The sequence below is a fragment of the Miscanthus floridulus genome, chromosome 19 (assembly GCF_019320115.1).
Source record: "Miscanthus floridulus cultivar M001 chromosome 19, ASM1932011v1, whole genome shotgun sequence".
Lineage (NCBI taxonomy): Eukaryota > Viridiplantae > Streptophyta > Magnoliopsida > Poales > Poaceae > Miscanthus > Miscanthus floridulus.
Window position 1 is genome coordinate 113,533,809 of NC_089598.1, and position 18,513 is coordinate 113,552,321.

An 18,513-nucleotide genomic window follows, 5' to 3' on the forward strand; every position below is an offset into this window, starting at 1 on the left:
TGAAAATTAGTAAAGAAAGTTTTGCGTTACCTGCAAGGTACGAAGGGTCTCATGCTAATGTACTATTTACACCAGACTTTGGAAGAAGGATTGCAGGAACTAAAAAGCTCCCAAGATCATATCATTAAGGAATCGATTGCATAAAGGTCGGTATCAGCTAATTTGAATGCAGCACTAAAATTGGCTCTCTTCAGATAGCGCCAGCATATTACTATGATAGCTACAATCGGCGCTAGGAAAAACATGTTGGACTCTACAAAAAGGAAAAGATTAGGGTCCAAGTTATCTTAAATTAGGAATGTTTTCTCTTAGGCCAAAAATTATAATGAGTCATGCTTAAATAGGATTCGTGTTTAGGCCCCGAGTATAAATATTGGACCCCAGTTATTGTAAAGACACACAATCAATCAAATACAAGTTACTTACTTTTTTGGCTCTGGCCACCCCTTAGGAGTAGGAGTAGAGTAGATCTCAGCGAGTTCTTCAGTGAGCAGGGCTGCATTGGTCCGGCCGACCTCCAGCTTGTCTGTAAGTACCGTCATGGCTTACACTTTTGTTCGTATGGCTGCATCGATCAGGCTGACCTCCACTATGACTCTAGTATAAGTTAGTTATTGACTCTTGTCTAGTTCAAGTATGGCTACATCGATCCGGTCAACTTCCACTCCTCGAACTAGATTAAGGTCAAGTTATCGGGTCTATCTAAGGGTGGCGTCCTTCGGATAGATTCATTAAGTTACAAATATTGCTTATTGCTTTCATTATTTATTTAATTACAGCAATATCACTTTGCCCGATTGGGATTGATCTAGATTGGCTTTATATCCTGTTTAACTCATCATTTATTAATCTAAACTAATCTAATCTGCACCATAAACGATGAATTATGTTTTATCAGCTGATTTGTGTCAATCTTGATCGTGCATAGTGTGCGATTAAGGCATGCTGGGTCCTGAATAGATCTATCGGCTAACGAAAACCGTTCCATGGCCCGTTATCATGGCCTGTGTGATTCTATCTCACACCCCACTATTAGCACCATAGAGCGGGGATCGTTATTTGGTAGATCTGTTCCTGATAGGGCACGACTTTAATTGTGCGTTATGCCTGAATCGGCTGTTTTAGCCGATATCGAGTGTTTTCACATATACAGTTCACGCCACGAGACCGTTGAAGTAAGGGTAGATTGAAAGATATGTTAGCTCCATGATCTTATTATTGTATTATGGCCTGCATGATTCTGCCTCATGCCCCACTGATATTAATAATAAGTTAGGGTCCTCGAATTTATTGTTGTTTCTATGGCCTACATGATTCTACCTCATGCCCCACTGGTCATAGTGATAGATGAGATCTAATATGTCCATTAGATTTATCTCTATTAAACGGATAAATGATGATGAGCTATTTCAAAATCTTTTATATAAAAAGGGATTCGGTTATTTACAGTCATTGGCTTAGCATAAATTGATTAGTGTTGACATCCTACTGCCATTGACTAATATTCGTCTAAACAATGATATTCATCCTGAATGATAACCGATTTTTCTTCTACAATTCCATGAGCTTTAACTGATGTATTCTTATGAATATGCTAGAATCGGCTATTTAGTCGATCTCCTTCCACATCGGCTCTCAGAGCGACATATTCAGAACTGTCTGGGCACAGATCAGCATGTTCCACCTTAAATTACTGATAAACTTTCTCTCCTTATCAATTGTAGGGTCAAATTAACTGGGACGTCTCGAGAGGAGTACATAGGATCGATCATCCCTACATTGAAGCCAAGCGGATCTCTAGCTCCATTGAGCAGACCCTTCTGGCTTGCTCGTGTGCCTAGGAAAGAGATGAATTTTTGTGCCGACACACGTTCTAGCACGCCTGGTGGGACACCAAAATCGTCATGGTGGCTTACAACAACAACGACATCCTTATGGTACCTTATGAAGACCTACCTAATGAAGATAAAGATGTCATCAGCAAAGCTATAGAAGAATTTTAGAATAAGTGTTTATTGTTCTACACCAAAACATGTGATAATATAATTGTTCAGAAATATCCACTACCAAGAGTTCTATTGCATGGGTAGACAGATGCAGATGAGATTAAAGACAGGTGTTTCTTCACAGAAGCTATAAACAAATCTGTTCATGATGCCATATCAAACTATAATGAAATCTTCTTGAACACATTCCACAACACCATGAAAGAGGTGTTTCATGGGTTTCTAGTTGATCAGGTTGGATCGGCTTATTACAACATTCTACATCCGTTGACTCAAGAGACTAATCAAACTAGTACTAGCCATCAAGAAGCAGCATTAGCTGGTAATGATGATGTCCAGGTAGTTCAGAGCTCATTTGAGTGAGTTCAAGGCGCTACTACAAATAAGATACAATATAATCCTGGATCGTTAGTACAGCATGTGCAACAGCCAACGAGGCAAGGTCAGAACTAGATGATTAATTTTGGCACATCAGGCCACATACCGTTGTTGGCTCAAAAAAATAGCACCATTAATTCAAAGGATCCGTAGAGATATAGATCCTAATGTCTATAACCAAAGACTTCAAGTAGCAAACTAGTAGAGGATCCAACAGATAGAGATTCCACAAGGATGTCATTATGGCATATATTACAATACCATTCACATGATTTTGAATCTAGGGTACCAAGGTACCCAGAATTTTGATCCACAAATGGGTCAGCAGGTGCAGAGAAATCCAAATTTAAATGCTGATGAGTTGTTGCTGAGAGTGACCAAGATGATGAAGAATTAGTTCGGTCTGAAGCCAAAAGGGCTGACCTTCTTGTACAAACGCCCATATCCAGAATGGTATAATTTGGTCGCTCTTCCTTCAAATTACAGGCTCCCAGAGTTTACCAAGTTTACTAGCTAAGATAGCACAAGCACAATAGAACATGTCGGTCGATATCTTACACAATTGGGCGAGGCATCCGTTGAAGAGGCCCATCGAGTTTGTTTCTTCTCCCTATCACTATTAGGGCCAGCCTTCACTTGGTTTTCATCACTACCAGACAACTCCATTGCCAATTGGGCTGACCTAGAAAAGAAATTTCATACATATTTTATATTGGGACTAGAGAAAAGAAGATTACCGATTTGACAGCTATAAGGCAGAAAACTAATGAATCGGCACTAACTTTCTTCAGAGGTTTTGAGAGACTAGAAATTTGTGCTTCTCATTAAACTTGGCTGATGATTAGCTAGCTGCTTTGGTCATTCAAGGAATGCTGTCAACATAGAGAGAAAAGCTGCTAGGATAAGAGTTTGACAACTTGGGTCAATTGGCTCAACAAGTGGCAGCACTCAATAGCCAATTCTAGAGTATACATAGAGATACATGATTCCCAAAAAGTACCACAATGGTTGAAGCTTATAACCCATATTCAATCGATGATAGCTATGAAGACGATGAAGAAGAAGAGGTTGTCATAGCTGAATGGAATTGGGGCAAAAAGACAGTAATAGTGCTAAATCCTTGGGGAAGAGGAGACAAGGAGAGCTATGACTTTGACGTCACAAAATCAGACAAGGTCTTTGATTTCTTGCTTGAGAAGGAACAGATCAAGTTGCCCGATAATCATGTTATGTTGCCCCCTGATCAGTTGAAAAATAAGAAGTTCTGCAAGTTTTACAATGCTACATCTCATTCTACTAATGAATATAGAGTTTTTTGGCAACATATACAGAGGGTTATTCAGCATGGAATGCTCAAATTTGATACGTCTTGGAAGATAAAAGTTGATGATAATCTTTTCCTAGGAGATCAAAACATGGTTGATGCTACGCTGCTCAAAGGAAAGACTAAGGTCCTAACATCAACCAAATCCAGAGAAATTGGAACAGTCGATCCCGAGATGCAAATATCAGCTGACAAATACAGAGAAATTAAAAGACGTCGCGACAAGCAAAAGAGCCGATATGAACATGGAGAAATATCAAAAGATGGGGCGACAAAGCTGTAGGTTACATCTCGAATTTTGTTGAACAAATGGCAGCGGCAGAAGGAAAAGGATTATCAGCATTGGTGAGAACAGCAAGAATATCAGCATCAACAGAAAAAAGGAGAGGTATGAAAGAAAGCAAGTTGAATCATATTGGAATTGTCCTTTTTAGACATTGCTGGAACGAAGGTTTGAAATTGCCTACTAGAAATAACTGTCTAGGGTGCAGTGAATAATATTGGGAGTTTAGGAAATCTCAAGCCAACCACCGGTTTATCCATACTCAAGATGCGTATCATCGTAATAACATGGATCGGCGCTTAAAAATAAAAGTGTTCATGATCGGCTTGGAAAATGAGTTGTTGATCAAAACTGGGCTGATTATGAAGAAGAAAGTAATAAAGAAGGATGTGTTTGGTAGGAAGGCCAATGGTGTCCAAGAGGTCTGACAAGAAGTCAGAAATGAAGGGTGCAATGCCTAAAAAATAGAGAGTTGGAACATGCTCAAGCATCTGGTAGACCTCAAGTATGGCGTGCTAAGCAAACAGCCGATAGGAGGCAACCATCGACTAGTATTCAAATGGCTTTTCTGTTGCCATCAAAGTTCAGAGCTCCAGCAGACCAAGAAGTTTACTTAGATTTTGATGAATCAGAGTATGAGGAGAAAGTTGCCAAGTTAACAATTATACAATAGGCAATATTTGATAAACTAGTCAAGCATCGACACTTAAAGGCTTTATATGTAAAAGGTTTTGTTGATGGGAAGCCAATGAACAAGATGTTGGCGGACGGTGGTGCTTCTGTCAATCTCATGCCTTACACCACTTTTTGTAAACTTGGCAAGGGACCAGGAGATCTAATTGAGACCAACGTGATGCTTAAGGACTTTGGGGGTAATGCGTTTAAGACCTGGGGGGGCAATGAACATTGAACTAACAATCGGGTGTAAGACTCTGCTCACCACGTTCTTCGTCATCGATGGAAAAGGGTCATACAGTTTACTCCTTGGTCATCACTGGATTTATGCAAACTGTTGTGTGCCATCGACCATGCATCTGTGTTTGATTCAATGGCACAGAGATGATGTCGAGGTGGTTCTCGCTGATGGGTCCGTAAGTATAGCAACAGTCGATCCGACGTATTGGGAGCTAGAAGACTTTGAGTATTTTTCTAGCAAATTATGGGAAGGAGGCTTCATTAAGGTCAGTAATGAAGGCCAATAGCCGGTCTAAGCAATCGGCTTTGAGAGTTTGTTTTAGTGGATAGTCGTAGCTTCACGTTGGCCATTGGATTTAGGAAGAATAAGCATTGGTCCTAGAAATAGGCTTTGGCCAACGTATGTGAGCGCTAAGTCAAATCATGAGTGAAATTCAGAGTTGACAGATCTATTGAAGGAAGTTTTGTTTCACTTAATAAGAAGCCTGGTCTAGACCGATCAATTGTTAAACATCAGTTGCCAATCAAACCTGGATATCGACCGTTTAAACAAGCTCTAAGGAGATTCAACCCAAACGTGCTTGATGATAGCAAAAAGGAGACTGAAAGGTTATTGGAAGCAAAGTTTATCCGATCGTGCTGATATGCAGAGTGGATATCGAATGTTGTCCCTGTGTATGAGAAGAATGGAAAATTAAGAGTTTGCATCGATTTTAGAGATCTGAACAAGGCCACACCCATGGATGGTTATCTGATGCCGATGGCTGATATGTTGGTAGATGCAGCAGTCGAGCACAAGGTTATTAGCTTCATGGACGGCAATGCAGGATATAACCAAATTTTCATGGCTGAGGAAGACATAGCAAAGACCGCTTTCAGGTGCCCTGGTGCAATTGGTTTATTTGAGTGGGTTGTGATGACCTTTGGTCTAAAGAATGCTGGTGCAACTTAGCAGAGGGCAATGAATTATATTTTTCATAAATTGATCGGTAGGATTGTTGAAATCTACATTGATGATGTGATGATAAAATACAAGGGGTACAAGGAACATCTAGCTAATTTGCGGGAGACTCTAGAATGCACAAGAAAACATGGTCTAAAGATGAATCCTAATAAGTGTGTCTTTGGAGTATCAGCTGGACAATTCTTGGGTTTCATGGTCCACGATAGAGGAATCAAAGTTGGTCAAAAAAGCATAAAAGCAATTGATGAAGCAGTACCCCTGACTACTAAAATAGAGTTACAGTCTCTGCTTGGTAAGATTAATTTTATCAGAAGATTCATTTCAAATTTGTCGGAAAGAGTTCTGTCATTTTCTCCCTTGTTGAAGTTGAAAAATAATCAAGAATTTAAGTGGGGTGACATACAACAAAAGGCATTTGAGGAGATAAGAGAATATATAAAATGTCCACATGTGCTAGTCCCTCCTCAATAAGGTAAGCCTTTTAAGTTGTACATATTAGCTGATGACAAAATAATTGGATTGGCCTTGATGCAAGAGTTTAAAGGAAAAGAGCGAGTCATTTTCTATCTGAGTAGAAGACTCCTAGATCTAGAGATAAGATATTCTCCCACCAAAAAATTATGCTTGTGCTTATATTTCTCTTGCACTAAGTTATGACACTACTTATTATCAGCTGAATGTACGGTTGTTTCCAAGGCTGATGTGATTAAACACATGTTATCAATGCCAATACTAAATGGGAGAGTGGGAAAGTGGATTCTCGCGTTATCAGAATTTGACTTGAAGTACGAATCGGCTAAAGCAGTCAAAGGACAAGTAATGGCTGATTTTGTCACCCAGCATCATAAGCCAAGCATTGGTTATATAGAGCTAGTACCTTAGACGTTATTCTTTGATGGATCATCATGCAAGCAAGGTGGTGGTATTGGTATTGTCATTATTTTGCCTCGGGGGCAAGTTTTGAGTTTGCTCTTCCAACTGAACCAATGATTATCAACAACCAAGCGGAATATGAGGCTATTCTTAAAGACTTTAGCTTCTTCATGAAGTAAAAGCCGAAGCAATTGAAATATTTAGATATTCACAGTTAATTATTAATCAATTGATCGGCCTATATGAGTGCAAATAAGATACTTTGAGAGGATACTATGATGAGTGCCAAAAACTGCTCGAGGAATTTCTTCATGTCTCTTTTCAATATATTCCAAGAGCACAGAATCAAGAGGCTAATCGTTTAGCTCAAAGTATGTCAGGTTATCGAGTGTTTCAAGAAGTCTTGAGTAGTGAAACCTCGAATGATGATTGGAGAGTTGAAATAGCCGATTACCTTAGGAATCCATCACAGAAAGTTGCTAGAAAGCTAAGATATAAATCGACTAAGTATGTGTTACTGGATGATTAGCTATATTACAAAATAGTCGATGGGGTGTTGCTCAAATGCTTAAATCAAGAGGAAGCTAAGGTGTTGATGGGTGAAGTGCATGAAGGGATATGTGGGGCTCATCAATCGGCTTATAAGATAAAATGGGTTATTCACAGAACTGGATATTTTTGGCCAACAATATTGGAAGACTATTTTGAATATTATAAGGGGTGCCAGGACTGCCAACATTTTGGTAATGTCCAGAAATTGCCAGCATCAGCCATGAATCCGATAATCAAACCATGGTCATTTCAAGGTTGGGGAATTAATTTAATTGGCCAAATTTTTCAGCCCTCAAGTAAAGGACATAAGTTCATATTGGTAGCAACGGATTACTTCACTAAGTGGGTTGAGGTAATTCCTTTGAAGACGGTAACCTCAAAGAATATGGTTGATTTTATCAAAGAGCATATTGTGTATCGTTTTAGGATTCCTCAAACTATCGCTATCGATCAAGGGACAATGTTCACATAAGAAGAGTTCAGAGATTTTTCTGCCAGCATAGGAATCAAGCTACTAAATTCTTCTCCTTACTATGCTTAGGCTAATGGCCAGGCAAAGGCATCCAATCATATTATAATTAAGTTGATCAAGAAAAAGATTGAGGAGCATCCAAGGAAGTGGCATTCAACGCTTAATGAGGCACTATGGGCACATAGAATGGCCTATCATGGATCAATTAAAATGTCACCCTATGAACTTGTGTATGGCCATAATACGGTCCTTCCTTGGGAAGTTCAGGCTGGATCAAGGTGTGTTATATTGCAAAATGATTTGTCAGCCGAAGTCTACAAGAATCTTATGATAGACGACTTAGAGGACTTGAGTTGCCATCGGCTGTGCGCTCTTGAGAATATCAAAGCTAATAAACTATGGGTTGCAAAATATTACAATAAAAAGGTCAAGAGCAAGCAATTTTTTGAAGGAGACTTGGTCTGGAAAGTGAAATTACCGATCAGGTCAAGAGACAGCAAGTACAGCAAATGGTCACCTAATTGGGAAGGACCTTATCGGATTAAGCGTTGTGCGCCTGGCAATGCTTATATTTTGGAAATGCTAAGAGGAGAGGAAGAATTTGGCAGAGCAATCAATGGGAAATATCTAAAGAAATATTATCCTAGCGTTTGGATCAATACTTGATAACTGATTTGTTCGGTCATCAGATCTAATGGCCGATACCAGAAGGGTATCGCCTCTAGTACAAAAAATAAACCTAAAAGGGTAGAAGCCGGTACGATATGTATCGCCTATAAGAGCAAAGCAAACACGGATAGATTGATGCATGGAATATGAAGTACGAAGCAAAAGAAAAATCTTTTAAAACAAAGGAATTGTTTGTCGATACTGTCTATTACAAGTTATAGTCTGGAAAACACTTTGTTTATTATATCATTGGCCTAGGAAGTAAGGGCTATAGAATTGGCGACGCCGAAGAAATCCTCGACCAGGCGCTCATGATCACCAGGGTGTGCCGCGGTTGGAAAACCATGGGAAAGAAACCAAAGCTTGTGGCCAGAATGGGCTTGCACAGCAGCCAACGCCATGGCAACACCATGATGAACGCCATGCATAGCGACCTCTCTAACACGGTTTGGGATGTCGTGCAGGCGAACCACCAGGACGGTGCCTTTGGCGTTGACGAATCCCGTCACGTACTCTATAGCCGATCGGAGGCTTTCCAGCTAAGCTGACAAGTCTAAAAAGATTCAAAGGAAAGATGATCAGGATCTTGAAGATAAAATTGAGAGGAGACAAAAGTTATGATAGACATCTCACCCGCGATTCTAGCCTCGGCCTTGGCCAACCTATCCTCCACCGAATCGTCCTCGGGATGCGATCAGCATCGGACCATGGTCAGAGCCGATTCTACGAGGGAGAGACAATCGATGAGATTCTGGCTATGCCTATCGATGGAGGCGAGCAGGTCGTCATTGTCGATCCGCCTCCTTGAATGCAGGGGAGCTACGCGGCGAGCTATTGATGAAGAGAACCCCTAAGGCTGAAAGGAGTTGGCCCTATGCCCTGAGGCAATGAGGTGATCACGAGTTGCACCCTCCTAGTGATGAAGGCACTAGCGTAACGACGCACCTCCATTGAGGACCCCCTCAGCAGACCTCTTGCTATTCTCCATGATCTCACACCTATGGGAAAGCAGAAATCACATTAAAGACACAAAAGGTTTGAGACAAAGCAGGTTGTTTTTCGATCCACAGTCGTGGCCCATATATATAGCCTGGTGAGGTGAGAAGATAGATTTCACCGGGGTTATGGAATTAAAGTCAAATACGCAAATAGATCGACACTCCGAAAATTCAGGGGACAGATAACGAAGAGATAACAAATTCAGACTTATTGCTTCCTGTGATCATAAAATATCATGGGATGGATATGAAAGGTTTACATTGACCAACGATCAACCCACCAGGGCTTCTTTGGATTGAAGGGAGTCCGGATCCCCATAAGGCCAAAGGTCATCATAAACCGAGTCACATCGGCCCGTTGAAAAATTATGCTAGGAGAAGGGGAAAAGCCGCCTGCTTAACAGATGCCCAGCTGATTTCTTGGTGACTAGGAAACTGTGGGAAAGAAGTATGTGGCTTTCCCGATGGGCATTTGATGGAGCGAACAAGGGAAAGGTGTCCACACATTTTAGCCCTTGCAAACACTAGAACAGCTCTGCGAGCATGGAGAGAAGACTCAGGTGATATCACAAGAATTCTTCTAACCGCAGTAGCAGATCCTCTTGCTCGACAAGGTGCTAAGATGAGCAACACAATCACCCTATGTACAAGCATTCTTCTAACCACTCATGATCCTCATAGCAAGGAATTAGACCATGGAGGGTCCGGTGGAGTCAGAGGCACTCAAGGAAGCAGATAGAAGAGAAACATAGTTGAATTATTAAATTGCTCTCGCCAGAGTCAGATAGACGTTTTATAGTCAGCCTAGAAAGATGGATCCAAGCGCCCGTGAAGCAATGATGCTCTCGTAAAAGTTTTAAAGCATGGGCTTATAAGCTGACATAGACGGTGATAAACAGTAGACCCCAGATCAAGATTCTCTACCCGTGACTGCAGGACCTATCGGGGGTACAGACGTGATAATTTTGGAATAAAATTACTTTAATCCCAAAATTGGGGGCATGTGTTTACACCAGAATTTAGAAGAAGGATTGTAGGAACTCAAAAACTCCCAAGATCATATCATCAAGGAATCGATTGCATAAAGGTCAGTGTCAGCTGATTCGAATGCAGCATTGAAATTGACTCTCTTCAGATAGCGCCAGCAGATAACTATGATAGCTACAATCAGCGCTAGGAAAAACATGTTGGACTCTACAAAAAGGAAAAGATTAGGGTCCAAGTTATCTTAAATTAGGAATATTTTCTCTTAGGCCAAAAATTATAATGAGTCATGCTTAAATAGGATTCGTGTTTAGGCCCCGGGTATAAATATTAGACCCCAGCTATTGTAAAGATACACAATCAATCAAATATAAGTTACTTTTTTGGCTCCGGCCACCCCTTAGGTGTAGGAGTAGAGTAGATCTCAGCGAGTTCTTCAACGAGTAGGGCTGCATCAGTTCGATCGACCTCCGGCTTGTCTATAAGCACCATCATGGCTTATACTTCTGTTCATACGGCTGCATCGATCCGGTCGACCTCCACTATGACTCTGGTATAAGTTAGTTATTGACTCTTGTCTAGTTCAAGTACGGCTACATCGATCCGATCGACCTTCACTGCTCGAACTAGATTAAGGTCAAGTTATCGGCTCTATCTAAGGGTGGCGTCCTTTGGATAGATTCATTAAGTTACAGATATTGCTTATTGCTTTCATTATTTATTTAATTACAGCAATATCACTTTGCCTGATTGGGATTGATCTAGATCGGCTTTATATCCTATTTAACCCATCGTTTATTAATCTAAACTGATCTAATCTGCACCTTAAACGATAAGTTATGTTTTATCGGCCGATTTGTATCAATCTTGATCATGCATAGTGTGCGATTAAGGCATGCTGGGTCCTGAATAGATCTATCTACTAATGAAAACCGTTCCATGGCCTGTTATCATGGCCTGTGTGATTCTGTCTCACACCCCACTGTTAGCACCGTAGAGCGGGGATTGTTATTTGGTAGATCTGTTCCTGATAGGGCACGACTTTAATTGTGTGCTATGCCTGAATCGGTTGTTTTAGCCGATATCGAGTGTTTTCACATATACAGTTCACGCCACGAGACCGTTGAAGTAAGGGTAGGTTGAAAGATATGTTAGCCCCATGATCTTATTATTGTATTATGGCCTACATGATTCTGCCTCATGCCCCACTGATATTAGTAATAAGTTAGGGTCGTCGAATTTATTGTTGTTTCTACGGCCTACATGATTCTGTCTCATGCCCCACTGGTCATAGTGATAGATGAGATCTAATATGTCTATTAGATTTATCTCTATTAAACGGTTAAATGATGATGAGCTGTTTTAAAATCTTTTATATAAAAAGGGATTTGGTTACTTGTAGTCATTGGCTTAGCATAAACCGATTAGTGTTGACATCCTATCATCGTTGACTAATATTCGTCTAAATAATAATATTCATCCTGAATGATAACCAATTTTTCTTTCACAATTCCATGAGTTTTAACTAATTTATTCTTATGAATGTGCTGGAATCGGCTATTTAGTCGATCTCCTTCCACATTGGCTCTCAGAGCCACATATTCGGAACTGTCTGGGCACAAACCGACATGTTCCATCTTAAATTACTAATAAACTTTCCCTCCTTGTCAATTATAGGGTCAAATTGACTGGCACGTCTCGGGAGGCGTACGCAGGATCGATCATCCCTGTGTTGAAGCCAGACGGATCTCCAGCTCCATCGAGCAGACTCTTCCGGCTTGCTTGTGTGCCTCGGCACGAGACGAATTTTCGTGCCTGACACGTACACAAGATCTGATTCCCTGCACATAGAGGGGTATACAGATTCTGATTATGCGGGAGATGACAGAAAATCCACGTCAGGATACATATTCACTCTCGCAGGAGGAGCTATATCGTGGAAAAGCTCAAAGCAAACCGTCACTACATCGTCCACAATGTATACCGAGTTTGTAGCATATTATGAGGCCATAGGGCAGGTGAATTGGCTGAAGAAATTCATGCCCGGATTGAAAGTGGTAGAGACATACATAAACCACTCAAGTTATACTGCGATAATAATCCAGCAGTATGTTATGCTCACAACAATAAGTCAAGTGGTGCTGTCAAACACATTGACATAAAGTATTATGTTGTAAGACAAAGTCCGAGATCATATAATTAGTCTTGAGTATATAAGAACAGAAAATATGCTTGTGGATCCACTTACAAAAGGCTTACCACCCAGCGCGTTCAGAGAACACTTAGCCGACATGGGTTTAAGGGAAAGCTTATGATTCCTAAACAATAAGGGCCTAGTTGAGAATTTGTTTCAAAACAGAGAGGTGCATTGTAGCTGTTTAATCTAATGGCAACTGACCATGATGATGAGGCACGCTCTATGCACTGATCCGTGATGGAATGGGAACAAGATAAAGTAAGTAAGTTAAGTTTAAGTCATAAGATGAGATCAAGGGGGGATGTTAGATTGATCTCTTTCAATTGGCTCAACGACCAATTGGGCCCTTGGATCCGTGCCCTGATCGGGGGCGTCCAACCGCTCCATGGTTGGTGAGCCTCCATCGCACAGCGTCATAAAAGAGAGGTGAGGGCTGGGGCACAAGGCACGAGATTCACCTGAGCCGCCAGACGCTGGGTGGTAAGCTTTCCCTACAGTCCCTAAACCCTAGCCGATCTAGAGAGGGGGCGTTGCCAGCGACGGGAAGCTCCGCCGCCTCTGCACCGCCGCCACCGTGATAGCGTCTTCACCGCCAGGCTTCACCGCGCCACCAACAAGCGACTCCATGGCCAGCTCGTCTTCTACGAAGGCGGCCGATGATTTACACCTCCGCAACCCCTCTCTTTCTCACTCTATCTCTAAATCCCGTACTAGTTCATGTTCTAGGACTTGCTATTTATCCTAAATATTATTATACATGCTAGATCTATGGCTAGATGATCACGTAAAACTCTATCAGAAAGGCCCCAGGAACGTCAGGCCCACTGAACTGGTGGAAAGAAAAGGCGGCAAAATATATATGGGGTCTGTAGAGCTGTTGTATGTTGGCATTCTTAGCCCTTAGATTAGAGGTACCTAGCTTATTACTGAGATATATTCAATATTCTGGATGTATTAGACATGGTTGTATTCGAATTTGGTGTTGGCATTTTTGTAAACATGGTAGTTCTGTTATAAAATTTTAAGTGAATATAATGCTCTTGTTCATGAATTAACCAACCGATGTTCATGCTGCTCGCTTCAATGCTTGCAGCCTTGCACACACCGATGTTCCTTTGTATGTCTCTCTCTCTCCACTCATGTGCTGTATCCAAATGTTCCACTAGGAACTTTACTATATTTACAGGTGACATGAGAAAACTCACTTCAAACGATCCAGACTCCAAACAGCAATGCAAATACAGATATTCAAATTGCAACAGCATTTCTAACTCTCTCTCAACCGAAACTGTACAGCAGAGCCGCACGGGCGTACCAGATGCAGGTAAGAAAACAGGACGAGCATTTTGCTATATATACTCATCAAAGGATGTACCCAGTGCAGAGCTCCAGCTCTGTGCGGGGTCTGGAGAAGGGTGTTAGTGGCAAGCCTTACCCTCGCCTGTGCAATGCGAGGTGACCGCGACGAAGAGGAAAAGAAATAAATGAATACATGTGTGCAATCAAATGTATCAGTTTGCCCAGAAATATCCACTAGTCAATACAACGAAGTCTCACACGCTACCAGTTGGTTATACCAGGGTGCCATGGCTTCCAAACAAAGAATGGACTACCTTGCACAACCCGCAGCACAGAGATGTCAAAAATTCCAACATTATTGATGGTTGGGGGCTGATATAATCATCTAACATAACCTAATGAGCTACTAGTTCTGTATAATCTCCGCCTGCTACATCCGTGGTCTCCTGCTGTACGGTAACTCAACTCAAGCGGTTGTCTATAAGAGCACCTATCCACGCGTACATGATGCTATGTGCTGCTGCTTCAGCTAGTAGGCATTCCTAGCAAATGGCCCAATGCCCTCAAATTTGGCCGTGTAACTGCCCCAGAATCGTCTTACTGGGAGTTTCACAAGCAATGCTTGTCATCAAAACCTTCTTGTGTGAGCAAGCCTGTGACAAGTTTCTTTAATCTGTCCACACCAGGCCCTGGGCGGAGATCTTGCACACGCTCAACAGTGAAGGGTTTCCCTTTCTCAGTTGTATTCAGTACATCTGTCCATCCACCAGGCACAAATCCATCAGGTTGGCGGCCCAATAGTTCCTGGTCAATCTTGTCCAGCACAGGATCTTCCCTTCCAAACTTCCTTGCAAAGGGTGCATTACTGTTAACCATACCATCAAAGTCAGCAAGTGTGAGATAATGAGGATGTTGCTTTGGTGGGTTGTCCCAAGAAATGAAATGTAGATCATGGTTAACTGTGGTGTTGCGGAACTCCGGGACATTGCAGATGACTGTGTGGAAGTAACCCTCTGGTGAAGAAAGAAAATTGGCGTAATACATCAAGACTGTCCTTGGGAGATTGTCCCATCCCCATATGCAGTATTCAATAAACTGATGGGTAAGCATCATCCATGCCGAGCCTGAAAATTGTGCAATGCAAGCATTCATATTCCACAGGTGCAAAGTGAGGAAACATATATAGCGTGAACAAAATTGGGCAGGAAATGTCAATTAATATACTAAATTGCCAAGGACCAGAAAATATCACTAAAAGCATAGCGTCAAAGACTATAACATGATATTTTCATGAATAGAAAGTAGCACACAGATCAACACTAATGGCTTCTGCGACCAAGCATAAATTAATGCCAACACTCTGTAAAATATTTCATGTTAATTCATTTATTTTGTATTCAATAAACTGTGAAATCAGAGGGGATGGAAATAATAACTTTAGATGATGAAAACAAGGAAAGCTAGGATGTCACTTTCACCATTCACAAGCTGGTGCTTGCCAGGTGGTAAATGGAAGTGCTATCTCAAAGCATCCAATCTGATGTGCCTTCCGCATGATGCTTACCCTCACTAAAGTTATGTTGATACACAGCAATAACCTAAACTATTGCTGTATCTTTTGTTCTCTCATAACTTTTTAAGGATCCATACCTACTTCCCAAATCAGTGACCCAGAAATCATGATATTTAGCATCTCTTGGAGTATTGAAGTCCCATATATGTCTTAATAATATTAAAAGGAAAAATGCAGAAAAAACATTTGAATATTTTTAGACAACTTGTATCTGCAAATACATAAGCGATCTGATATCGATTGCTGGGTGGGCCATATCTGAGCAACCAATTGAGCCATATTTGAATCAAAGTTAAATCCATTTTCTTTATTCAGATACAGAAACTTTTCAAGGTACCATACCAAGAAAAACAAGAAGACTAATTGGCTTCAATATTAATAATAGCCTATGTTCTTGCCTTCTTGGTTTCTTTAAGCAAAATTGGTGTTTCAACAAATTTGAGACCAAATCGATATGTCCTTGGACAGCTAAAATGAAGCTATCTAGTGCTATCTGAACTGCTACTCTGCTAGTCAGCTGCAATTTTTTTCCTGCTTGGAGATATGTTAATGGGAGTGTTTTATGATTTTCTAGATGATTTCTTTCTAGCAAATCATCTGATGCTAAATTGCTAACAAGCCATTCTGGTAGTGGCGTAGTGCAGAGATAGTCCATACAAAAGAATATTGATTGCCCACAAATTAGTAGGTAATAGGCACACACTAGCAATTCAAGACCATATTCCTAAATCAAGATTGGTCCATCAAAACAATCAAACTTCTCACACCTGGCATTAATTCCCAACAGGCAGATTGATCAAATACAGGTAACACTATCTCCTGACGGAAGAACTGACATCATGGTTCATGCTCAACCAAACTTAGTCTTAACACAGAGGTGAGGAAAGAAAAATGAAGTGTTTGCTTTCTGGTATCAAGCATTGACAACAGTGGCAAAGAAAGGCTGTTAGTTGCAGAGTCCAGGAAAAACAGACATGTAAATAGCAACCAACACTGCAAGTAATTAGTATGTGAAATACAGTGAAGAATGATATATGTTGATGTATTTACCAGTGAAGAGCTTGAACGCAGTTGGGACACTCCTTTTCTCTGTTATCCAGAAAACGTCAGACTTCTGCAGGCTGTATAGCCCAGGGTCGATGATCACTGGCTTCGCCCTCTGGTACCTACAGAGACACATATTTAGCAGCTGCAGAACTCGTGGGAACAGATAACAGAACTTTCAGACAGACTGTAAACTTACTCCTTCCATCCGATGTCACTGGTATGCTCAATGAAGTTAAGCTGCCTGGGCAACTCGGAGAGCACATGCAACAGATCTGCCAATAGATAGACAAATCAGACAAACAAAGAGACATGTTGATCACAACAAAAATGTTTGCACCATGAACAAGTAGAGGAATCCATAATAATAGTAGTAAATCGAAAGGGAAGAAGCAAAACAAGATTGCAATCAAGAGAGAGGAGAGAGAGAGAGAGGCGACTCAGTGAGACGCTCTATTTAAAGAAAGAAATACGCCCCAAGATTGACTTCCCCCTGATACCACCTAGAAGCGGCAAAAGTAATCAAATCTTACCAAATTCCCAGACCAATTGGGAAAAAACATGTCATAAACTAATCTGACCCCATTCCCCAATTGGCAGCTCCAAGCCCGCGTATAAAATCGCATGTTTGGCAAACACTTGCGGCCAGGCACTGTAGGCCAAGTTTCAAATCCCCAGCCAGACACTGTATCCTCCAGTGAGTGACCCAAACTTGGAAATGATTTCGCCCAAATCGGCACGCAAAGATCGCGCCTTTGGAAGCACCAAAAGATTCCGATCAAAGGTCACGTCTTCCCGCGACGGATAGATCCAATCACGGAACTGGGGGTGCTGAAAGAGGCAGATCGCATCTGCGCTTACCGTCCTGGGTGACGAGCGGATAGTCGGAGGCGGAGAGGTTGATGAACCAGTCCCAATCACCGCCCTCGCGCAGCAGGATGGCAGCCGCGTGCAGCGTGTTCGCCACCATGGTCGGGCCACGGTAGGTGACCAGGTTGGCCCGTGTGACGACCTTGACGTTGCGGAACCTGGCGTAGACGGGGTCCGCGCGGATGGCAGAGGCGAGCTCGGCGCGCTCGGCGGCGGGGGCCTCGAGGTCGAGGTGCACGACGTATGTGTTTGCCGGGTGGTAGAGCGCCCTGAGCGTCCGGCGCAGCGCGGCTCCGTCCCCCGCGGAGCCGGAGATGAGGTAGGCGATCCTGGGCACGGCGCCCCGCGCCGGGAGCTCCTCGGCCCGCATCTGCTGGCGGAGCTTGGCCTCGACGAAGAGAGGCTCGGCGGAGGCCGCGGAGGGGAGCGGCGAGAAGGCGAGGAGCAGCGCGCGGGAGGAGGAGAAGAAGAGCGACGCGGAGATGAGGAGCGACGAGAGCAGGACCGAGGCCAGCAGCGGCGCCGCCCACCGCCGGTGACCGTAGATGTGCGCCGCCGCCCCGGCCGCGCCGGAGCCCGGCGACGGCGGCTTCGCCTCTAGCATCCCCCTGTGCTCCCCCTACCTTTCCTCCTCCGGCGGGGCAGCGGTGGACACCGGATCGCGCCGCGAGGGCAGCTTAATTGCTCGCACGCGATGTGGCGTGGCGTGGTGAGGTTACCGCGGGCGCTGCGGAGGTGGAGGTGGGAGGGGGAAGGGGAAGGGGAAGGGGAGGTGGGCACGGGCACGGGCAGGGGCAGGGGCAGGGGCAGGGGCAGGAGAGTGCGCTGCTGGGTGCGGTGGGCGGGTGGGCTAACCTTTGCGTTGGTGCGCCGCTGCCTGCCGGTCGCGTCGGGTTGGGGTTGGCCTGCCTCCAGTCAGTCGTGGCCTCGTCTCTTGCGTGCCACGGATGGAGATGGAGATGGAGATGGAGATGGAGAATGGAGACGGACCCAAAAGCATCAGGTGGAACCAATATTGATAAGCATCTGCCGCCACCTGGAGTGGAATATCATGCTCAAGAGCAACCGGACGAATTGTGCATTTTTGCCTCAAAAGGTTTGGATGTAGTGGA

The 18,513-nt window shown here is 42.9% G+C and overlaps 1 protein-coding gene and 1 pseudogene across 1 annotated transcript; one reads left to right on the top strand and one right to left on the bottom strand.

The window, feature by feature from the left end:
- The window catches only part of LOC136528095 (protein STRICTOSIDINE SYNTHASE-LIKE 3-like), a 53,269-nt pseudogene extending 39,603 nt beyond the window's left edge, over window positions 1–13,666 (top strand).
- Window positions 13,667–14,086: 420 nt separating this feature from the next.
- On the bottom strand, window positions 14,087–18,193 carry LOC136527282 (beta-glucuronosyltransferase GlcAT14A-like). Its single transcript, XM_066519948.1, has 4 exons — window positions 17,393–18,193; window positions 16,731–16,806; window positions 16,538–16,653; window positions 14,087–15,038 (listed from the first exon to the last, which is right to left on the bottom strand). Exons 1-4 carry the CDS (start codon window positions 18,003–18,005, stop codon window positions 14,524–14,526), a joined length of 1,320 nt encoding a protein of 439 aa, XP_066376045.1. The 5' UTR covers window positions 18,006–18,193; the 3' UTR covers window positions 14,087–14,523.
- Window positions 18,194–18,513: the final 320 nt, after the last annotated feature.